At 42.6% G+C, this 25,467-nt stretch overlaps 1 protein-coding gene across 1 annotated transcript in view; it reads right to left on the bottom strand.

The window, feature by feature from the left end:
* Positions 1-25,467, bottom strand: part of SYN2 (synapsin II) — a 1,471,271-nt gene that overhangs the window by 742,452 nt on the left and 703,352 nt on the right. The window contains exons 2-3 of the mRNA XM_069643930.1: positions 6,942-6,999; positions 5,944-6,035 (exon numbers count right to left, since the gene is read on the bottom strand). Coding sequence (XP_069500031.1) covers positions 5,944-6,035; positions 6,942-6,999 — 150 coding nt within the window. The remainder of the gene's footprint in view (positions 1-5,943; positions 6,036-6,941; positions 7,000-25,467) is intronic.

Here is a 25,467-nt window from a genome sequence, read left to right as displayed (position 1 = left end):
TTACGTTTGCCCTTCAGTGGGTTTACATTTGGGGTATCTGTGTACCTGTATTATAATGATGTGATTATTATTATTAAGAAAGACAAGAACGTACCACACCCAGATGACATACACGCTTAGCAATTTAATCGCACCCTTCTGAGCATGCTGGGTTCCCTTACCACCAGAGAAACATCCTGATGAAGCCAACATGTTTCCACCTTGGTCCATGTATATAATTGCACAAGAGATTACAGCATTGGATTCACCGCTTATCAACTCATGTTTGGGTCGAGATGCCAGGTTACCCTTAGACGTTTGTTTTGGTGTATCAGATGGGACCGGGCTGAAAATTACAGCAAATACATACGAGAGCTGCAGGAGCAACTAAATGAAGCTCATCAGTTAGCTCAAGCAGCTGCCGAGAAAAGCACTATTGGCAATAAAAGGTGATGTGACGATAAAGTAAGGTTTCAGGGCCTGAACCTGGGGACCCGGGTCCTCATAAGAAGCTTGGGAAGAAGAGGAAAAAAGAAGATGGGTGATGATTGGGAATCCTAGCCATACCTCATCAATTATCAGCTTCCTGGATTGCAAATTTAGGCTAAGATAAGAGGGTAAAAATCAGAAATTACCTCCTACCCATAGGAGATGATGTAGAAATGAATCCAGATGCTACTAAAACTACTCATTCCCCCAGAAGGAAGACTACAAGAAGTAGGCCGGAGGAACCTTGAGATGAGAAAATCTCAAGCTCAACAACCACACCCTATATCCAGTCTTGAGAAAAGAGAAAAATGAGTGGATTGTGACGCACAGGGGTAGGAGGTTGCATACAGTCCAACCAGGCACCCATCCAAGTCACAAATAATAATAACAAGAGAGCTATGTGAATCCTGAAGAAACTAGTATCGCTTTCTGGCAAGAAACCAGACCAGAGACTCCAAGTACTAATTATCCTATATTACACATTGAAGCGAAGGAAGGGGGGCCACTGAGGCAGGCATGGAACCATTCTGTCTAGTTTCTGAGCACCCTATTCAAAGTACAGACCCTGTTATGAGAGACCAACTTTCTGATAGCATTTTCAGCTTGGATGCTGAGTCAGAAGCACATACTGTAGTGAGACCCAGAAGGCCTTAGTGGGAGGTCAGACTGGTTAGGATCCTGAGTTATGAGGCTCCTGGAGAGCAGTTTGAAGTCACCAGAGGGGATGATTCTGTACAGTTCCTCTCCTGTGCCATCCCATGCACTCGAACACAAGGACTTAGGATTCGACCATGGTGGGGTGGAACCATGTTCCGGATTGAGACCTTAAATCTCTTGCCCTCTTTACCCCAGAGATGAGCAGAAAACCTTAGGGACACGGTTTCCATTCCTGAAGAGGTGGTGGGTCGACACCCGTCATAAATTCTGGGTTTGATTGTGAAAAGAATGTAACCTTTAATGGATGTTTAGAAAAAAAATGACACACATGCATAGTTAAAGTTTGGAGAAGTGTAAAATGTTTTCCTGTGCCTAAAATGGGATATTTGTATTTTCCTGCTAATTTACTTGTGATATGTATTATCCGTGCAACTTTGCTGATTTAAGTGAAGAATGTAATCTGGGTTGATTATACACAGTGGCCAAGAAAAGAAAAGTAACCAAACTGTGCCATTTTGTGCCTTCAAATAACTTTCCTCGTGTGAAGACTCGAAAATGGGAGATTTTGGTAGCGTTGTGTGAAGGACGGATCTCTTTCTCCCTGGCGAGAATAATCTGCGATGAAATGACTTTGACAGGAATGCAGATATGGTATGACCCTGTAAACAGAAAAGCCTGTGTTTTTCTCTCTCAAGAGAGAGTCGGAAGGTGATCTGAAGGGAGGAAAGAGCCTGCCTCTCAGCTGGTTCTGTGAGTCTGTGGGAGGCTTGCCCAGGCCTCATCAGAATTGTGGAGATCTGTATCCTCTCCCTAGGGTGTGCTTAGAGTGGAGAGAGTGCAAGCATCTGTGGTTGCTGGTTGTCTTATTTGAAGTTTGAGGAAGCCTGCATTTATGAGAGTCTTCAACAGGTATGAAACCTAAAAGACCGGAAGATAAGATAAAAGAGAGAAAGAAGATGACTCTCGGCAGATTACCTGCTCAAAGTCCTGGGCCATAGACATTATCAGCCAGACCCAGGAGAAGGTAAGAGAGGCCTTGCTGATCTCAGTCTTAAAGCATCCTTGCACGCAAAAAGAACATGAAGGGAAAACTCAGCAAAGTGACTGTTCCCAGAGCACACGTGTTGGACCAGTTTCACTATTACTTCTGTTGTGGAAGGATTAGAGCATGTAGCTAACTAAACAGCAGACTCCTGTGCCATTACTCACAGTGAGAACTGCCTGAGTCATTGAGTTCCACTCCATGGCTTTAGTTCCCATGTCACTAGCTGCCAGTGGCCTCTGAGATCAAATACCGTCAGGTTTTCCTCTGGCCAGTAAAGTGAAACCCAAAGACAGTAACACATACTACTTATGAAGTAAGGGGTTGAAATTATGTTTGCTCCTCTCATACTGTGTGTGAGAAGAAAAGTAAGCAGGCATTTTTCTCGGCTTTAAAAAGTACTGTGTGTACTCTGATAATGCACAGCTGTCATATTCCAAGGTGCATTGAAGTAAGAAGAGTAAATAAATAAAAAGAGGCCTTTCTGCTTTAGTCTACCTCTGCCCTCAAGTGAAAGCAGCCATGTTTGACAAACGCAAGCTATTTAAAGTGAGGTCCTCAAACATCCAGCACTACACTACAGGCTGATATAACAACACCTCACAGTGGCAGCAAGTTCATTACAGCCCTAATCAGCAAGGACCAGCATCTGCCAGTCAGCAGGACTACTGTCAAAAAGCCCAGGCCTAGCTTCAGGTGGCTCAGTGATACATACGTTGTTTCTTCCTCGTTTCCTAAACTGGGGCGCCCAGTAACATTTTTTCTGGTGTACAGTTTTATTTTGGTAGACTGCTGCTACCCAGTATGTTTTTTGGTAGGATATACGAACAAGAAACTCAACTGGAGAGTGGGAGATATATGTATAGAGTCTATAGTACGTACTGATGCAAAATGTTAAATAGTATGTTTGCACAATGTTTATTGAAATTGCTAAGTAGCTAAGACAAAGCACAGCTGTGATGTTTGTGTGTTTTACTATGCCATGAAGTTATTTCTGCGTATTTATGAGCAAATATTTGTTATTAATCTTACAGTATGAGGAATATTTTATCCTGTATCTGCAAACTTGTGTGTTATATTTATTAACGCTCTGTGAGCCATTTATGTATTCCATGTATTTATGTATTTATTTATCCTTAATTTATACCCGTGTATTTATATACATATATAAAAATAGCCCTGCAAAGGGGCCTTGTTTTAACCAACTGGGGGTTGCATGTTATTACTGAGTAGTGAATCTAATATGCACTAAGAGTATATGCGGGAGAGGAAGTTCTTCAGGTTTTCTTTCCTACAGGTGGGGATTTCCGGGAATATGCCACTTATTGACTCATGGTGGAGGCACTTCCCACTGAACGGCTGGGAGTACGTTTGCCTTCCTAGGTCTCCCCTGAAGCTGAGCCAGATGCGCATGTGCAGAGTGAGGTGCGTGGCCGTCCCCTGCTCACCTACAGGTTGCTATCCATCTCATGATATTCTAACGGTGGTCACCCTGCATATGCGCACAAGAGACGGATACACCTTACTGATGTATTCTAGGATCCTCCATCTCAACCCTTCTAAATCAGAAAAACAGTTTGTCCCCATCTTCTATTTCTAATTCTCCTTCCCTTCTGCCATTTCCATTCCCCCTCTTGCATTCCTCTTTCACAATCTGCCCATAATCTCTGTGTAATTTCTGACTCCATGCTTTCATTTTCCACATATATACCTAACACTGCTCGCTCCTGTCATCTGCAGCTCTACAACATTTGAACATCCCACCCATTACCTACTGTCCAGGCCACTAAACTCATCTCAGCATTGGTTTCTTCACGACTTGACCACTGCTCAGCTCTAATTAAAGGTATTCCTATCTATGAGTATGGTCTATTTTCAATTCTGCTATTCACACTGTCTTCTCTCCTTCTGTCTGCACCCCTATTTCTGATTCCCTTCACTCTCCTGGATTCCCTTTGAATACTGTCTCCTTTTTCACTTTCTTTGTGTCATCTTCAAATGCATACATGGTCTGGTGCCTCCTTATCTCGTCTCTCCTAGGTCTCCTCTCACGCCTTAGTCTCTCAATCCCTCTCAATTCTAGCAGTTCCCAAGCCCCCTTGTTTGCAATCCAGCTTATGAGCTTTCGCTGTACTTGCCCTCCCAAATGTTGGGACTGTTTACCTCTTCCTATACGGTCTTCACCTACTTTGTCTATTTTCCATTCAACTCTTAAATCTCATGTACTTTCTTCATATTTATAATCATGTGCTTATTTTATTCGTCATATTGTTAACTCCCATGTGTTGCTCTACTGCTATTTACTTTGAATAGAGCTTTGGCAAAATGCTTCCAAAATCAATGAAATAAAAATACAGTCAAACTCATTCACGCGTGTGCACACATCCCTCTTATCTTGCAGACATACATGCACCGACCCGCACTTTGAATGCTGTAATCCTCCTTTTTGAAGGCAATCGGGTGGTTGCAAAATAGGTGGCAGGGTGACATGAAATGCAAAGACAGCAAATCGATGCATGTACAGTAAGGGCCCCCATCTCAGAAGTCAAATGAGTCTACCGCCACCGACAAAAGCAAGGGCTAGAGAAACTGTGCACTCCTTAATGGGCCTCAGCGTAAGAGTCACCTGACTGCGTCCAGAAATTGTTTTACAGGTGATCCTTCAGTGTCCAGTCAAGTAAGTGGTCGGGAAGACAAACCAGGGCATGGTGGGGAATCGCCTTCCACTCTACCACTGCCGCCGGTAGGTGACACGCAAGTATGCATAGGATCATAGTAAGTAATGTAAGTGCCTAGAGTGGGAATGTGGTAGTACAAACCCCCACTGAGTACAGAGTAACATGTATGTGAATAGGCCAATCACGGCCGCGGATGAATACATTTGTAGCACTGCCATCCAGGTGCTAAGCAATGCAGAACTCCTGAGCTGCAGCCTTGGCAATAGCATTCACACTGAGGGGACTTCTAAATATCCAGAATAGCCGTGGCATCCTTTCTAAAAGGATACATTATAATCGTAAAAAATAAATAGACAGTGAAAACCAACAGCATACAAAAGGTACAAATACGACCAATCCCTCTACCAACTGTCACCAACCATCTAGCATACTTCTGCTTCCTCCGCCCAACATTTGATGTCACCATGCTCGCTCTCTCGCCCACTCACTCACTAGGACGCTCACTCACTTTTACATTTATAAGCTACTCCTACAAAGACAAGAATATATTCTCACCTTGCCAGATACCCCCATATTCTCCATAAAGAGATAATTATGCCATCAGACCTCCCTCCCATATTGCAACATGGATGTATGATACGTCCCGGTGGTGGACGTTTCACTGCATTTTACAGCAGAATTTGTATTTGGAACCAGCCACCCTTACTACCCCCATCCTACCACCCCTTACGCTCCAACCACCTTGCGTCGGCCGCGATAAACATGTGGAGAAATGTCTCAAACTTAAATGTGGTGAAATGGCGGCAGAGAAATTGGGGATACCACTACATCACTACTTGCTGTTCCTTTTTATAGCATACATTAGGAACAACTGTAGAATTTTTTTAAACAAGCGACATCCACAAAGATGTCATGCCCTGCTCGTGACAGATTACCCTCTACTTTGAAAGCAGAGGTCTGTGCAAGGTACACACATGAAGCAGAGAGTTAACTATGGAAGTGGCAGATGGAATTATGTAACAGGTATGTGTTTGCTACTCCCTCTCACTGGAAAGCATGGCAGTTGAATTCTGGTTGCTTTTTGGTTATTATGCTCACCTGACCACTTTGACATTGTTCCGGAATACTTGCATATCAACTGCATAGGTCCCGTCTGCATGAGCCACCAGGTTGATCTCTGAAAATTCAGCCTACAAAATAAAAATAAAAAACATGCAATACATTGTTTGATCTGCACTTAAAGTAGCTTCTATTTTCTTGTTCCTTGACGTACACTAACAACATACAGGTCAAGATGATTTTGAAAAGCAACACAACATCTCCCGCCGAAGTTAGGGGACAGTGTTGCTAGGTGAAGATGGCTTTACCAATGATTGCCCACTCCCTTTGAATGTAGAGGGCATCGCTTATGTGCCTTTGTAGATGACATGAGGACTACTATAGACAGTGGGAACCCAGAAGCAGTATTACGCTTTGTCATATCTTGTGATGTGTATGTGCTTGTGTCTTGCTGGAGGCAGACGCAACTGGTCCTGAAATGGTCCATAGCTTTAAGCATGGGTAGACGATGGTGGCGCTTCACTCCTATCAAAAGGTCTCAGGATACTGGTCATGCTATCATCTGACCTAGCTCATCCTGGACAGCAGGATCGAGGCTGACTGGGGCGGATGCTGGCAAGAGCCTGGACACTAAAGGAGTAAAAGGAGCAGTGGAGTTGGGGTGTATACTGATACTCCCAAAAGTGTCTCCGAAGGACCAGGGCCTTGTCAGAGCACAGAGTGGAGGTGTCAAATATGCTCTATGCCCATCTTAAACCTGGAAAAACACTAAGACTTTACAACCTTGTGCCAAATTTAAGAGCCACTAAAGATAATCCCTGGGACACAACTAAAGGATTTACAGATTCTGCCCAACACAGATAAACATGTCCACAATTCCAAAACTAAATCAATCGATGATTACACATTTAAAATCGCAAAGTCACATCCGCTTAAATATGCATTGCTTATTGAAACCATTCGGATTTTGTCATTAGCAAATTAAATCAGTTTAATTTACGAATCCTCATGATGCTACTTAACGATATTTTCGTTACCTGTTCGACTCTGATGTCAAATTCGCCATGAACTTTTTTCCCACGAAAACACTTCGACCTGTAAAAGAAAAAGGAAGCTGTATCAGTAAAAGAACAACAAACTTCAATGCTCAGACAGCACGGACGCTAATCCTTTATTATGAATTAATAGTTTCTTTTATGTATATAACTACCGTCAAATGTCCACTTAATTGTTTCAGCACACAACTTGTCCTTTGACAGATTTTGAAGGACTTAACGCTGACTCTTATTTTTGACACTGATCATGGAGGTCACAAATGACTTCTGCAATTTACTTTAAAATAGGTACTTGTTAGTTATCGATGGGAAGAAAAATTAATATTTGTCATATCTGTAGGGTCTTTTTTACACATTTGTGTTAATAACATTTCGTAGAAAATGTCATTACTTAAGCACTAATCGCCGAGTTGAAGGGCCCCCGGGCATTATCTGACCTGGTAATGCCCGTGGCGAGGGGAATAATACCTATTAGTACCCTGGCCCATTGAACCGGGGTACTAAAAGCTTGTTTATTGCTTTCCGAAATGCTCTGACGTTTATGGAAAGGAAGAATAAAAAAAAGGCCACTGGGGAAGGGAAAACGAAGAATGTTTTCCCTTTCCATGACGGCCATTGAAAATAATTAAAACAAAAAAAGACAAAATGGCCGCCAAGGAAAAGGAGAAGGTAGTCAATGAGGCCAATCAACCTCATTGACTAGGAGGTTGCCACCCCCCTGCCAAGTACTACTTTTCAATAAGTTCTTCCCTTGCATAATGAATTGTGTGCCTTTAAATAATTATAATACATGGTCTGTGGGATTTAGGCAGATTCAAATGGACTTTAAATGGAACTCAAAAAGGAACTTTCACTTCAACAAAACACAAATACATTAAACACTATTTTCACAAACAATTGTTAGCTATGGTCAACTATTTTTAAGCTGAATTAAAGAACATGCTTGACTGCTTGTACTGTTTCTACATTGATCTAACATGCGTTGGGAAAGCCAACAGATTTGGCTTTTATATCGACATTAGATATACACAGCTCTGACATTGGCCGATTTAGAGAATATGTTCAAGGGTATTGCACCATTGTAAAACGTGTTTGTAAATTAGGCCCCATATATTAAGTAATTAACCCATTTAAGAGTTGTTGCCTTCTTATGGGAGTTCTGCATTAAATAAAGGGTTGGTCGGGGAATGGGTGAATTGGTGTGAGTTAGGGTGGACGATGCTTGTTTTATGGTGCTTGTATCGGTGATACTGGGGGAATTTGGGGAGTTTGCAAGAGTGCTAGGGGGAGCTTGGTTGGGTGGGTTGGAGATTACTGTGTTGAGCTATGGATACTTTAGTGTTTTAGGGATGGATGGGGTTTGCAGGGGTGAGCTAGTGAAGAAGCAAGTGGGTTGCTGAGAGGCAGAGGGTGTTACTGAGTGGTATAGATAGTGTTGTCGGGGTAACTGTGCTGCGGTAGGAGGTGCTGTGAGGGAGTTCCTTGGGTGCAATAGAGAGGATAGCAGGGGGTTGCCAGAATGAGTTATGGAGAGTAGGTGGGTTTGCTTGTGAGAGTTTCGTAGGGTGGGTGGGCGTTTGCTAGGGTGATGGGTAGGATTATTTGTAGGCTGAGCTTGCGAGGGTGGGAAGGGGTACCTAGGATAAGCAACACCGCGTGCATTACGGGGTCCTGGCTTCAGCTAGTCTTGGTTGCTAGGGGGTTCATAAGTTACTTGGGATAGGTGGAGTATGTGGGGAAGGCTGCTGGTGTGAGCTAGGTGGGTAGGGGGCTGCTTTAGGGGGTTTGAAATCGTGATTTGGAAGTTGCTGGCTTGTGCTATGTAGAGTGGGTGTTTGGCTGCGTGAGTGACTTAAAGAAAGCGGGTGGGGGTTGCTGAGGTTTGCTAAAGAACATGGTATTGATGGCGTGAGCCAGGGTGTAATCATACATTCATAATTACATCACAAACATTGAGAACCCCACATTAAACTAGGCGACAGCGGGTACATTTTTAAAGTCATGGTGCATATATATTTGACCTGAATTGGTGTGAGCGAACCCCCTGAGGGATGAGGTGTGGTTAAGGGGGTTCTCATACATAGAGCTTTTGTTTCAATAATGGATTGGATCAACATTCTGATACTTTCATATTACACAGGTAGATCTTAAGCTAGAATTTCTCTGAACTACAGAAATCCAGCCACGCTTCCTACAACTACTGAATTCTCTTTGTGCTTACCTAGGATAACGGATTGTGTGAAAGCCACAGTTTCACAAAGCAACTGCGAATGGCCTGATCATATTTGTAAAAATGAGTACTATATATAAATAATTCGAACTGTAAATTATCTTCTATCAGTTGAACATGGATTTTCAGGGAGGTGGGCAGAGTGTACAATCCTTCATCCCACCCTACCTTTAAATACCTGAAGTGGAAGAGTAATCGTGTATCAGATTTCAGAATACTATTCTCCGCTGATTGCCCGTGTAATTCTAATCTTTCCATATGGCTTGAACATGACCTTCAATATGACCACACTTTTTCAGCTGTTCTCTTTTAAGTCCATCAATGTTTACACATTGTTTTGCACAGTAGATTAAATTAGTTATTTGCATGCATTTTTACATGGATTTTTAATATTCTAATATATATACTGAAGTATGTTGCAATTTTCTGGATCAAACGGCTTGCATTTGAGCTGATTTTCATACCCAAAATGCCTTGCGGTTGTGGCTCTGGACTGGAGGTGTGCTTTCTGCGATGGTTACTAGCTGGCATTGTGAAATTGCACTTTCACATTTCATGTGGAAGGGGGTTTGTGAAGATCTTTTAAACGCACCAAAATTTAGCTGGTGTTTTATGTACATTACAGGGACTGCGGTAGCGGCCCTCAAGTAATGGCTAAGTTGCTGGACCCATGGGAAGAGCACTTTTTGGGCTGCTTATAGCTTTGCACCCCCTGGACGTATCCTCACAAAACTTTGCAAAAAAAAGTATATGGCCCTGTCAGATTGATTTTGCAAATTTTAGTGAGGTTTCGTGCAGGAGGGGCAATGTGTGGTTTTTCCCATAGACGCAATGGAAACAAATTTTTACTCAGGCCTACAGCCCAAACTGCTGGAGTGGCGGCTTGGTCCTGAAAGCAAGCTATTGTATATCTGTTGTAAATCTGTCCAGAAGTAGTTTTTAAAACAACCAAAAAGTAGGTAAAAAAAAAGAATTGTGATATCTTAGTTCTGTCCGGGGACTCACTTCCCTGTTCGGTTCATGGACGGGCCTCCAATCGGTCCAGGGGGAGATGTAATGTCTGCTGATTGGTTAGTGAAAAGCGTGAGGTGCGTCATATTTTTTGGAAACGCCCGCCATGTTGGATTTGAGGTCAGCGCCCGTTGTCCGCGAACATCATGTTAAAAACATATTACAAAACACAATATTGCACTTGTCAAACTAACAAAACAATCTGTGGGCCTGTGAGGGGTGATGAGGATGGGATGGGATATGGCCATAAAAAGCCACAAAACGTGCGTGTTTTGTTTCCGAAGTCCGCAAACAGTCCGGGGCAGTCCTGTGATGGTTGGGGGCATCTATTCTTACTTGTGCATTGCGGGGTTGGTGAAATCAATTTTTGGATGGCTTATAACTTTGTACCACTCAATGAAACTGCATGAAATTTTTGAATTTTATTCTAGACCTGACTCTGAATGGTTCTGCAAAGTGTTGTGCTGTTTTGTTAAGATGGTACAAAATTAGAGGAGGGTCCCAAAATATTTTAAAGGCTTATACATGTGGTGCCATTTGACAAAGCTGCACATCAGTTTGCAAAAAGATTGTCGACTAGATATGAATGTTCTTACAAAGTTTGGTGGGATTCTGTCAAGAGGGGGCAAAATTAGAGAGGGGGTCTTAATATTTTTAGATGGTTTATCACTTTTTTGCTGTTTTACGAAATAGACACACGTTTTCAGAAAGATTATAGACCCAACCTTGAATGTTTATGCAAGGTCTGAATGGATTTTGTCAAGTGGGTGCTAAGCTATATGACTGTTGTATGTACGTACATTTTGACACCTTTGAAAAAATAAAACATGGGCAGATTTGCATCAAACTTGTGTAAGAAGAATTGGCAGGACCTGAAAGCATGGTTTTGCAAATGTGTCAGTGTTTTATTTTTTTAAAGTGTCATAATGTAGGTACAGAAAATAGTGATATACCTTTGGTGACTGAGGTATATCCTGTGACTATGGGCAGGAGCCAGATTGTCTGAGGCATGGCCCTAGGCCATGACCCGGACAATCTGGCTACTGGTCATGACCACGAGGGACCAGCAATGGGGTAAGTAGGCATGGCCACCAGGGACCGGCTATGTGGTACCGTTTTTAGAAATTGAGATAGGTTTGAATGGGGAAAAAAATACTTGTGGGTACAGGTTGAAGTGCTGAATGGGATTGCAGCAATAAGCACCAGGAGGGTCAGCAAGAACTTCAAATCATGGTTTTGCAAACATGTCCTGTTTTATTTTGTGATATAACATTGGTGGCAGGGCAAAAGGCCTGGCCGTTAGCAAAGATAAATGTGTACTGTAATTTGATTATGGGTTATGTGACATAGCCAAAGCGGTAGGTTTGACTGGGAAAACATATTCTGTTTGTGGTTACAGCCTGAAATGGTGGACTAGATCACAACAAACTTGCACGACGGGCATTAGCAAGGACCTGAAAGCATGTTTTTGGAAATATGTCTTGTGATTTGTTTTTCAAAAGTGTAAGAATGTCAGTAGAAAATCTAGTGATATACATTTGGTGTGTGGGTAGTGGGCCTGGCTCTCGGCAAACACACATGTGTACTCTGATTTGCTTATTGGGGACTTCAGCATTGGCCAAATCTTGTGCCCGATGGATTTGGAGACTGGCCATGGCTGCAAGTCATGAGCACTGGTCATGAGCTACATTATTAGGGTATAATGGACACTGAGCTAGGATGCAGGGTAGGTGCAGTGAATAATAGGGGTGGTTTGGCTGGGTTCATGGTAGAGCCTTATGCTGTAGGCAATTGAACGATGATTTCCATTCCCAGCATGCGCTGCTAATAATGACAGACATAAGTATGAAATGCAAAAAATATGTTTCTTAAAGGAGGTTTATAGTTCTTTCATATATATGAAAAGGATTTATTAATTACCTACTTATTTATTCATTTATTTCTTTATTTATTTGTGAATTTGTAAAGTGTCCACAAGCCCTTAGGCATCTGGGCACTGGAAAAACCAGTTACATGTGGTCCGTAGGCAAAGCATGGAAACATCATGTGTTACATGCATGCATACATTATGTTACCTTTTTTTATGGTTATAGACATCAGAGGCATGCATTCTGTTACAGTCTGTGTGAGACACAGAGATTGGTGGATAGAAGCGTCTTAAGGGATTTGTGGAAGGCCCAATACGAGTCCTCTGCTCTTAGTACCTGCGGTAGTGCATTCTAATGTTTGACGGCAACTACTGGGAAGCTGTTTTTGAAGTTTGGAGTAACGAGTCTGTGAGTGTAGGGGGGTTCTAACAAGTCTGGATGAATGTGTCTTAGTGACTCTTTGAACCAAGTATGGCGAGACAGATTTGGAGATACATCTATGGGTGATTGTGTGGTTCTTGAATAGGATTCTTTCTCTGACAGGCAGCCAGTGAACAGCTCTATGGGCCGCAGAGATGTTCTCTCGTTGGGTATGTTGATAGGGCTCTGAGGGCATTATTTTGGATGGTCTGGAGTTTCTTGAGGTTATGAGCAGAAGTGACAGCAAATCGTACATTACAGTAGTCCAACCTGGCACCACACTACCGCATGGGCAATCGTCAAGCAGCTATGCCTAGAGAGGAAGGGTCTGGCTGCATTTAGGAGCGGAGTGCGCAGCGAGGATGAGATTCCGTTTACTTGTCTGGTGAGTGAGAGGTTAGCATAAAGATAGACTCCAAGGGTTTTGACAGCTGAGGAGACTGGGATCAGGGAACCGTCAATCTTAAAAGCTGTGTATGTGGGGTCCAGTTCTTTTTAAGACCGGTGGGGGCCAATGATGAGAAGTTTTGTTTTCTCATCATTGAGGCAGCAACCACGGGTCTCCATCCAAGCTTAGATAGTGGCATAGGTGGCAGAGTTGTTAATTATTTCAATCAGGTGATACACCCTTGTCTCAGCCTAGTATGCAGCACACAGCTGACATGCTTATTTTATTATGTCTATAGGTTCAATATTCTGAGTGATATACCACTCATATCACACCCTTTCTCAAAATACCCCAGGTCACAATGGACCAGGAAACAGGCTAGTTGGTAAAGGTAATATGTATGTATTTATTTATTTAGTTATTTATTTATTTAAAATTCAAATCAAACATACGCTTTTTAATAGGGATCAGCAATGACCAATGTAGTGACAATAACAGATAGGAAGGTATGTAATGCACTTAAATTCACTCTTTAGCAACACAAAATATAAAACACAGAGAAAAAGTACTTTTGGCTTGTTTGGAAAGATAGCCTTTGAATTAGGATTTCCCCCTGCAATATTCCTCAACCCACAAATAAGCAATTCTGAATAGATATAATGAAGCAGCAGGTAATTAAGAATAAAGAACACTCAACAGAATTTGAATACAACCTTACCTCTCCAAACAAGAGAGAATAACAGGTTTGAAATCGTACACTTTTTAAAATGACATTCGAAAATGGCTGTGTAAAACAATGAATGTGTGCAAAAATCCTTAAATCAGTACACATTTCTATGGGAGCAACATTGGAAAGATGCTAACAATCATTAGCTATAGTTTGAGCAAAAGTAAACACTTTGAATTCAAATGGAAGGTTGAAAATAATTTAAAACAAAAATCACACATGTAAAATTTTGCAGAAATGCGGATTCCCGCCTAAAATTAACCAAACGATTTTTAAGCAAAATGGGTAAAATACACTGAGTGCAAGTTTTAGGTTGGGATGTAGCTATAGGTCTTAGATATAATCCAGAGTTGAAATGAAATCTCTAGCTATTAAATCGAGTGAGTTATGCAATGCTGAATGAGAGGCGTTTTTGGAAAATAAAGGCGTGAAAAAGAACAGGAATCCATTTTTACAAGGATAGTTATGCTCTAAAATAGGGCATTCAGGCTAGTTTACCATATTGAAACACAGTAAGCTCTAGAGTTCATCCACAGAACCAACCCCAGCACCTCCGCACCCGCCCTGGCGGACCCAGTCCGCGTACCCGAAGGAGGATTGAGGGTTTAGGATTTTACAAGTCAAAATATTTAAAGAAGTTAGCACTAGTGCAAGGAATCAAAGGCAGGGTTTCAAGAATGATTGTCACAATATTACAAGTTTTTCAGGTAAAGATGAGAAGGTTTAGAGATTGGGATGGAATAAAGCAAGGCAAGGCATGCTATGATTTTCTATGCTTCCTATTAATAATTACAGTCTACTTTAATTTATGATTTTAGACCGTCACGGTTCTGGTCATCACACAGATCGGGTCTAAACAAGGACAGGTGGGCAAATATGGCAGAACAGGATCAGGTGGGCGGTTATGGTCACTGGACTGCACTGGTTACTGGAGACTGGAGATCAGTGCGATGGCGAGTTTGCAGCAGGCATGCATCTAGTAGTAGCAAGCCAGCTGGGTCAGGATGTTTCCCTTGGGTTTTTGGGATTGCTTCAGAATTTGAGGCCTAGCTGAAAAGGGTTTCAGCAATGCTTAGGCCTTGGCTTTGTAAGGAAATCAGGAATCAGGATCAAGGATGAAGAAATCAGGAACAGGACGCCACAGAGAAAATCAGGAAGAAGTCAGGAATCCGTCCCCTGTGTGTTGTCTGGGTCCCTTATTTATCTTGTCAAATGACATCACATAAGTATAAGGCAGTGGCAGGCTTACTGTCCACACCAATAATGCTGGGATTGGTCAAGAGAACAGTCTCTGTCTTGCTTTTCGCTGATTGGACCACAGAAAAGGATGTCATGTTTATAGTGCTACTTTTACAATGTCTAGAAACCTCCCCTAGCTATTGGGACCAAAATCTAACTCTCCCACAAATACATATTTATACAGTTATCACCTCTGAGAAAATCAGATGCACAGGTTACATATTTTGTGGGTCACATTCAATCCAAGCCCCAAGTCTGTGGGACCTGGTTTTGCCTTTCTGCTACATTTTGGCAATTTTATCCATGAAAGACTTGGCCTAAAATGTCCCAACTTTGTACATAGATGCGCATTTAATACTGGTATATGTGTACCAAATGTTAAGTTTGCAAAATTATTATTTTCAATAGCATAAAATTAGATTTAGAATTATGCACTTTTCACATTTTTTCTCATTCTTGTTGCCAAATTAAATGTCTTGAAAGTTCAGTTGCAAAATAGGCATTTTAAAACCAAAAGGAAGTCTATTGTCACTTATCTGTTTTTTTTGTCTTTCTCCCAATTATAAGCAAATGTCAATTCCTTTGAAGCAGGGTGAGGGGCCTCTCTCTTGTGATTGACTTTTCCTGCCCCTCCCACTTGAAAGGTGAGTGTCTTAGCCTGCTATTGTCTCAGCCTCGGGCAAGGATGAATATCTAATGTGACTTGGGAAGTCATTTTGTCCTGGTTATTCAAAGCCTCCAAGCTAGCAATTAGCCTTTCCTGTGCCAGCAGTTTGAGGTGTCACCCTTTCTCAGGGCTAGCAACTTGCAGAGCAGTTTTTTTTTAATATAGTTTTCCAACTCAGCCTGGCTTTTAGCTTTGATTGTCACCTTTTAAGTCTTTACTTTAAACCTATGGAATTAAAACAGTTTATAGGTGGATTTTTAACAGTAGCAAATCCTTTTACATTTTTAAAAATCAAGCCATTACACAATAATATACTTTAAAATAGGCGATTTTGCTCTTCATTCAGGAAAAAGCACAATTAACTTATTTCTTTAAATTCGGTTTTCATCTTTAGCAAATACACATTTTGGGCAGCTCTAGTCCTTTTCTTTAGTGCTGGAGTTGTTTGCAGCATGGATACATGTATCATGCATCTGTTTAGAGTCTTTCTCTGGACAGCTGATTCTTGATACTTGTTGCGAAGAAATAGCTGTGTTTCCTGTGTAAAATGAAAAACTAAGTTCCTGGGTTGCTTTTCCAAAGATACTTTTGACAGGAGCTGTCATTCAAATGAGACCTGCTTCCTCTGAGACTCAAGAATGATCCTGGGCATTGCAGGGTTAGGAGGAATTGATGAATTTAGTGCCAAATAGCACTTTGAAGGTTGAAAAGATTACATTTTAAAGAGGCATTTTGGGGTTTCAGCACACTGATGCTGCCTCTTTCACTTCGTTTTCACTTCGCTCCATGTAAAATGTTGCAGAGCACACTGGCATACTCTTGCAGTGAGTACTCTGTTCCACCCCACCTGAAATGTGTGTTGGCAGGGCGGTGCATCCATTTTCTGGTTTTCGAGATTTTGGTGCGCACAGGGGTCAGCGCAGCCATTTTGTCCTGTTTCTTGCACCAATGCAGCTAAGTGATGTAACATAGCACAGCTGAGTGGGTCAAAATATCGCACAGAGTCATTATTGTAGGCGCCAGAGAGGGGGAGGGGGACTTGCGTGTTGTCCGCATAGTTGGTGTAGGCTATGTTAAGAGAGTCTAGGAGGTCCAAGAAGGTTTTGTGAAGATGTTATAAAGGGTGGGTGATATGCAAGATCTGTGATGTACACCACATCTGATGGGGGCAGGTCAGCAGATGCGTTCTCCGAGAAGACTCTCATTACTCTGCCTCCAAGGAAGGATGTGATCCATGAGGCTGCTTTGTGTGAGGAGGGGGCTGCAGCGGTGAGGTGGTGGCATAGGATAGTATGATCGACCAAGTCAAAGGCCGCAGAGATGAGCAAGAGGGCAGGTTTCCCTTGGTCCCTGAATTTGTGCATTTAGTTCTTCCGGTCGAGGAGAGCTGACTCGTTGCCATGGCCTGGACGGGAGCCAGATTGGCAAGTCCCCAGGATGCGGTTCAATTCTGAGTGGTGTTGTATTTGCATATATGCTGCTCTATCAAGAATTTTTAGCAGGAAGGGGAATGTTGTAATAGGCAATAGCTGTTAGGTAGCGCTGGGTCCAATGTTGGCATTTTCAGAAGGGGCATGACACAGGCTTCCTTGAGGCTGGAAGGGACCACCCCAGTTGTGAAGGAGTTGATGATTGCCAAATTGAATGGTGCCAAAGCTTCTGCACAGTCTTTTATACAGTGATGTAACACCATGAAACATTCTGAGTTATAAAAACACATTACATTGACAGAAAAAACGTTGTTAAAGGTATGTTATGGATAGGATGCATCCCACCCTTGGGACTCCTTTGCTCTAGTAGTAGCCAGTGGTGTCTTACTTTGGCATACCTTGGCATTTACCTCCTTTGTTCTCATGAGCATGTGCCCCTTCTTACTGCCCCTTCTATTTATGTACCTCTCTCACTGCAGAATGCATATGTGCATTAATAGGTGCATTGTGTACAATTTCTTTGTATATGTAAGGGAAATGCAGATGCAAAATATGTGTAGAAGGTTGTTAAGTGGCAGTTGGTGTGTGAAAGCTTAATATGGTCATAGGGTTATATGTACAGTTTTTGGAAGTGATTGGTGGATGGATGTGTGACCATTTGAAAGCAAGCATTAAGGGAGTGCTACAAATATAAAATTAAAAAGGGGAGAAGGGCTGTCCTGTGTGATGGTGTGCACATGCCATCCAGTTTTTTTGTAATGTTACATGGCCTAGAAAGGGGACTGTGCAGACCATGGATAGGTTTAAAGGCTCATTGATTATGGTCCTTATTGTAAGCTAGAGAAAAGTATTTGAGACCAATAAATTGTTTCTGTCCTTTTATATTTTTCTTCTAGTATACAATTGTCTGTTAGCACCTTGGACGGGGGAGGCAGCTAATCAGGTGGCAAGGAACGTGGGTTTGAACTGCCGGTACATACCCGCATTCCAAGCCACCTGATGGCCGGCTCTCCCTTCTGCCATCTCCCCCCCCCACCCTCTGTCCTATTCCCCCCCAACCTCCATACTGGTCAAAGGACATGTCCACTGGCCATGGCTGAAGACCGTAGCCGTTAGGATCTGGTTAGTTATTACACATAGGAACTGCTTAGAACATAGACTAGTACACTAGTGTATGGCCATGATCCTAGCATGCGCAAGGCCTTATTAGCTTGATCAGAGAGGGGTAATACCAAAATGTTGAGAACCACTTGCAAAATTGGGGGAGGAGAGCACGCTATTCAGTCCACGCAGAGACCTTCAAAAGCACACGTCCAAACATGGACACCTGCAAAGTGGTGTCCCTAACGTGCGACAAAGGCCCACTTTACATCTCTGATTATACCTTCCCTACACATGTCCCTTTGCTCGGAACCTTTCCAAGCATCACAAATACATATTTGATAGCATTTCCAAACACTTGAAATTTTGTAACTTGAGCAGGGTGCACTGGATGATTTACAGATGTGCACAGCTCATTATTAGTCATGATTAAAACCATTTGTCAATTGCAGAACGCAGTCAAACAATTTTGGGTACAAGCACAAAAGGAAATGTAATCTTAGCCTTAGATAGTCTACCAAGAAGCATCATAATTGCATTAAATAACTCCAGTATCAAAATAAGAGAATTAGGTTAGCCCCTTTGAGTTAAATGCAATTCGTCTACTTCTAGGCTTCCTTTGTCTGTGCAAGCAATACTCTAGCATACTCTACATACTCCTTACTAAGAATGAGGAGCAATATGTTAGATTGGGTAATGTTTCAGTGACCTCCCTTCCACGTCACATCTTAAACCTGCTTGAAGAAGAATGTTTCCTACTGCCTTCTACAAAAAAGTGCACAGAAACAGAAATTGGACTCTGCTATATTGGCAGTGCATTTTGAGGTGGCCAGTAATTCAGGTGAAGCTTTGACCGAGGAAGACAAAAATTCCAAGTTCGAAGATTTGGAAGTAATTCCATAGTCGAAATTGTTCACTGCTACAATATATTCCATAGCCACAAGAATGCAAACATAATTAGCTGAAACACTCAGATGGCATGCAGAATCCAACATGCATCTACTTCTAAAGTTTGAGAATGAACAGAAATGTTGGAAAGAGGTGGTCGATGCAGAGGGTTGCACATGATAATTTGTTTTGAATGTTCGTTTCTAACGCTTTGGGGACACGTAGCTGCCAAGTGATCCAATTTCAAGAGGATCACCTTCATCCATAACAATTGCCTAACATATAGTGTTGTTTTTACCTTTCTGATTAAGAGCATGCAATTTCCAGCATGCGATATGCTACTGTCTAAAATATAATTGGCCAGTCTGATGGTATAAGAAAAATAACACCTTCTCTAGTATCAACATGTTTTATACCAAATGTATATACTACATTGATTTATTTCCAGTAATTCGTTTTCTTTAATTCAGTGTGAGAAAATTCATTCTTTTAAGTTTCTACACTCAGGTTATATTTACTGTCATTTTCAAAAATTCAATATACATTAATTAACAATTTCTGAGTTTAAGGGGACCCCCAAATAGTCAGATTCTGGGACTCTTGGTATAATAAACCCTTTGCTTGACATCTTGGGCATTTTATTTATTGTTTATTTATTTATTTCATTTGAAAAGCGCACATACATCCCAGAGGCATTGAGGCGCTGTTGTATGTACATGTCGAGATATTAGTCATACGATTGTGGTTTTTGGGCAAAAAGACATAAGGTAACCTAGGTAACAGTTGCATGTGTAGCTTGTTGCACCCTTACATGCATGTCAGGCATTGCCGAGCCCCAACAAGGATGGCATATGGTTGGTTACAGATCTAGCACAATCCATCCAAGATTGAGATAAGGAGGCCAAGGCGCAGTTACAGTTGTAGAGGAAATAACATGAATGAAAGGCATTACCAAGCAACAACAGCGGTAACATGGGTACTGTTACAGGTGTAGCACAGGTTCACAATTTGAGAGACAATACCTAGTATATTAGAGGTAAAGTTAAGAAGAGATGGCGGTCCTCTTAGACGAGTGGGGGCAGTGAGTCGGTGGTGTTGTGAGTTTAGGCAAAATGCTGAATTTTTAGAGCTTCCCGAATAACCAAGTAGGATATCTCAGTCCTCAGGGTGGGTGGGAGGTCATTCCAGAGTTTCTCTGCAAGGTAGGGGAAGCTTGATCTTCCAGCTTTAGATCACTTGACTTTGGGAACGACAGTCGATTGGTGTAAGGTGTCCTAGTGGGTCTTGTGGTGTGAGCTTTGGTGAATCTTTGGATGAGGTATTGGGGTGCTTTAGCAGCGAGGCACTTGTGGGTAAAGCAGGGATGTCATTTAGGGGTCGCCAGAGGTCGCAACCTCTAAAAAGGCCCCTTAATAAAAGAAGGAAAATAAGAACAGGAGTGCCACAAGTCTAACACTTTCAGCACTGACCCTAAATAAGAAAGAATAGGAATACAAATAATGTGTCTTTCTGGAATTCTATACAATAATTGCTAGGCTCATATAAATGTTTATTTCAGGCACACTTCAGGGGGTGAGTCACTAATTTAGTCTGTTTTTAAATGCCTCACTCAGTCTTTCATCCTTCTGAGGTCGATAAATGAGTCCCAACACAGGTAGGGGGATTTTGGGTGTATATTCTGTCTATACAAAGCGCTTAAGCGTAAGTGCTATATAATAACACATCATTATCATTTGGTCATGGACGTCTGCTTGCATATACAGTAATTTGGTAATATAGGCCTACATACTGATCTTAATGATACATATGTCGATCCATTCTTGTATGAATGTACATCACATAGTGATATCGTAACTATATTTTTCGTAGTGTGCAAAGCTATGTGATGCCACTTCCTATTTTGTCAACGGGTGAAATGTAGTCTTCCATCACTACCCGCGATATCACTTCAGGGCGGGTGGTCAAATGACATCACTTCCTGTGATTTCATCAGGGGTCAAGGGTTGTGTGATGTCACTTCCACTACCCCTAGCATTTTGGTGAAATGACGTCCCTGGGGTAATGCAGAGTGTTTTAAAGGAGATACGCTCTTTAATGGGAAGCCATTGTTCTTCTATTCTAGCTTTGGAGATCTGTTCCTTTTCAGAATGCAGAGGGCAGTCAGAAAGCATTGTTTTGGACCACTTGCAGTTTCAGGATATTTCCAGAGGAGGTGCCTATGAATAAAACGTTGCAATAGTCAATCGTGTAGCCGATGATGGCACGGGCGATTATGAGACAGTTATTTTTGGTGAAGAAAGGTCTGGTTGCACTAAGGACCTTGGTGGCATAGGCTGCCGATGAGACAATGGCACTTACTTGTCTAGACATAGTGAGTGAAGACTTGAGGTAGACTCCTAGTGTTTTTACAGAGGTAGAGACAGGAAAGTTGCAATTGTCAATCTTCAAGACAGTGTAGCTATTGTTAAGAGATTTAAGGACATTTGGTGAACCGACAATTAGTATTTCTTTCTCGTCGCTGTTAAGGCATAAGTGATTAGCTGCCATTCAAGCCTGTATGTAGAATAAATGTTGTTAAGAATGGCAGAGTCATCAGAGTAGTTGCCTGAGAGTGGGATAAGGATTTGTGTATCATCGGCATATTTGGTGTAGGCTATGCCGAGGGAGTCTAGGATGTTAAAGAGTGGCCTGGTAAAAATTTTATACAGGGTAGGGGTGTTTTTATGACCCTTGAGGAATGCCACAGGTGATGGGTGAGGGCAAGGCATTGGCAGTCTCTGTAAAGACCCTCATGACCCTACCTTCCAGGAAGGAGGTAATCCAGGCAGTGGCGGGTGGAGAGAATTTGGTGTACGTGGTGAGGTGGTGGCAAAGGATTTGGTGGTTTACCAAGTTGAAAGCCACAGATAGGTCTAGGAGGAGGAGCAGGGCAGCATGTCCTTCATCCCTGATCTCATCTAGCTGATTCTTTAGTTCTAGAAGGGCAGATTCTGTTACGTGCCCTAAACGAAAGCCGCGTTGCTGCATACCTAGTATTTGGTTGTCCTTCAGTAATTGCTGAACTTGGAGGTAGGCTGCACGGTCTAGGATCTTTAGTAGGAAGGGGACAGTGGTGATTGGCCTGTAGTTGGATGGAATGGCTGGGGCTAATGTGGATTTCTTAAGGAGTGGGAGGCCCCACGCTTCTTTTAAGCTGGCAGGAATGGTGCCTTTTTCAAAGAATGTGTTTATGAAAGCCGTGATGATGGGGCAAGCACGCTGCTCAGACTTTGATGATTGTGGCAGGGCAGATGTCACCCTTGCATTTGGATGGTTTCAGGCTATTGATCAGCTTTAAGACTTCACTTTCAGAGGTCTCTGAAGAAGAACTCGGTGGTGGTGAGGGACAAGGGGGTGGGGAGCAGCTGATGCTAGTAGTTGTTGGGAGTTGGGAGAAGGATGCTTGTTGAGAGAGGATTTTCAAGTTCAGTGTATCGATTTTACCTAGTAATGCTGCCTGGATGTTTGAGCACCATGTTATGTCTTTGGTGAGGATGGTGCGAGGTTGGTCGGAGATTCAGGTTCTCTGAAGTTGGTGAATATTTCCTTCACATCAGAGTTTGTGATGCTAATTCTAGAGTTTAAGGAGTTTGATTTTGCTGTGATAGTGGCAGATGTGTAGAGTCTTGATATATTGCTGAATTCCTTTTTTAGGGAGTCAGTGGGATCCTTTAACCAGGTAAGATGGGCCTGTCATTTCTGTGAACGCAGTTCCAGGAGGTCAGGGGTAAACCACGAGTTAGAATATCTGACTGCTTTGGATTTATGCAGGGCTAGTGGTGCTACAGTGTTCACAGCGCTAGTTAGGAGGGTTTCCACTAATGAGTTTGTGTTGGAATCGAAGGGGGGCTGGAGGCCTGGGGTGTTGAGGAGCGACAGGATGTTGTCTCTGTTGATCTTATGTGAGCTTCATGTAACATCTTGTGGGAGAGGATTGGGTGAGGATTTGGGTTTAGATGGCCGAGGGATGGAGAAGTGAATGACGTGGTGGTCAGACCAGGCACAGGGAGGGTTACCGCTGGTGGAGACATTGCAATTGTCATTAGCAATCCAATCTAGAATGCATCTTTTACTGTGGGTGGGATTAGTAATGTGCTGATAGAAGCCTAGTGTGTCAAGGGTAATGGAAAGTGAGCTTGCTTGGGGATCACTTTGGTCATGAAGACCTAGATTGAAATCTCCAAGCAGGATGACTCTAGAGGAGGCTTTTAGATTATCCTGGAGAATGTGAAGCAGGTTTGAATCGAAGTCTAGCGTCATGCCTGGGGGTGGGAGGGAGTACATTCTGGTCAATTTATTACCCCTTTGGCATGCCATAATGGCAGATTATTCATTGTTAACCTTATGATCCAAGCTGTTCATGAATGGAATGAAGGCATTGATCAATTCATGAATGGAGCTTTGTGTTCGGGCAATTAGAGCTGCATCATTTGTATAGGGCAGGATGGGTACATATCTATTCCATAGCCTAATAACACCAGAGTTTTTTTCCAACAACACATAATATAGTCCATAATAATGGGGCTTGCACGCAACCCTAGTGGACTGCAGAAACTCTGGGAAAGTATTGGGTACTATGGCCCTGATCACCAATTCGGATAATTATTAAGTGTATCTCCATCAAAACACTTGTAAGATCCCTAGGGCAGTAAAGGACCTGAGCACGTTTCAGACTTTTGCCCTTTTCAGTTTATTGAAAGCTGTGCTGAGGTCCATAAAAGGCAGATATATTGGCTCCTTGTTGATGTAAATTTAATATGCATCCAATAAATACATATTCAGGACTTGTTCTCCCGTCCCTAGTCCTGGCTGGAATCCCAGTTGCATATCAGCCAATATATTTTGTGAATGTACCCACTGTTGGCCTGCCAAATAGCTGCTATCAAGAAGTGATATTGGCTTATAGGCCGACAGACCATCTGTGCTACTTTTTTTGAAGATATGAAAGATGATCGTCAGTTTCCAAGATGCTGGAATTCTACCTGACTTCAAGAAAGTATTAAATGACATGGTCAAATCCTAAAAGAGGTCTGCTGGTATTCCATCAGGGTGGGGGCAGTGATTATGGGTATGACCAAGGATTGCTTTTGTCACCTCTTTCACAGAAATGTCCAACAAGGAATGGGATTGGACATGAGCCTCTTGCTCTTCTACGCCTTCATAGATAGTTGAAAAGTGTTCGATCCATGCTCTATCCATTGCATTTGTCTCAGTACCCTTTACTTTTCGTTAATACAAGGGTCCATTTGCCACTAGGTCCCAACCTTTTTTTGAGTTATTGTTAGTAGATGCCATCAATAACTCATCCCTGTTCGATTTTACGTTCTTCAAGGGCCTTCCTCCATATTGCTCTTGCCTCAATTATCTCTATCCTTAGAGAGGATGCATTTTTAAATGCTGTAAGGAGCTTTTCTTTTTCCGTTCTGCACTCATCATTAAACCATCCCCTTAGTTGCTGTTTTTTACATAACAAATCTTCTTTTTGAAATATCCCCAAGGTCTTTTCCAAATTGTCATCAAATGAAGCTAAGATTGCGTAAAGACCGGAGGGGGGGGTCTGCACTTTCGCTCTCTATATGGTAGAGGGGAGGCACAGAGACCCCTGCCAAGATTCTCTATTACGGTAGCAATGGACGAGCAATCAAGCCCTAGCTTCTCGGGAGGTGATGGAAGCTGGTTCTTAAGTACAGTTTAGTCCCCGAGCACCCACGAAGGAATGTCCATACACTGTATCGGTTAAAACACAGTCTTTATATAATTAATATTCATGGTCATATATACAATCAAGATAACTCACTTTGTACTCCGAAAATCAACAATGGTAAATATGTATAGTTCTAAAGTGGTACCACTAACGTTACTCGATCTTATTAAAGTGCATACGGTCAGAATGACACACAGATCAAAATAAAGAGGAAACCAGCAGTAGAGAGAGGAAGGAAAGCAGGATGGTTGAGCAATAGACAGAGTACTGGTAACTAACGTTAAACACAGCTCTGTGTGGAGATCCCCCCCACCTGGGCAACCTGTAGAAGAAAGATACACGCCCAGTCCATATAATGTTCACCCCTAGACTTCCCAATAGTTCTGCAACCCCAAAGTACCTTGGTGTTGTAGCGTTCCTCGTCGGGGAAATCGACAACCCTTCTTGAGTGTCCTTTCAGGCAGGAGTCACGGGTCGTCGAATGTCCGACGGAGAACAGGTCGAGCTACGACGGTGAAGTGGCCGCGTCGTTCCTAGCTGTGCTCGTTGATGGAGAAGCGTAAACGTCCTGCAAGGAAGAGGTGTGCGGGGCACCTCAGTGTCGATAGTTCTGGACCGCAAAGAGTTGAAGAACTGTGGCCCAGCAAGGGCGTCGAGTCGTCGGCGTCTCTGTGGTCTTTGGGTGGCGGGAAACCCACTGGTGGAGGCTCCTCGGTGTGTTGACGGTCAGGCCTTCTCCAGCAGGATACAGCGGCGGCGATGCGGACGAGAGCGTCCTTGGATCACGGAAGTTGAT

Source organism: Ambystoma mexicanum, chromosome 2p (assembly GCF_040938575.1).
Source record: "Ambystoma mexicanum isolate Mex_15411 chromosome 2p, UKY_AmexF1_1, whole genome shotgun sequence".
Taxonomy (NCBI): domain Eukaryota; kingdom Metazoa; phylum Chordata; class Amphibia; order Caudata; family Ambystomatidae; genus Ambystoma; species Ambystoma mexicanum.
This window is presented reverse-complemented; position numbering and strand designations above follow the sequence as displayed.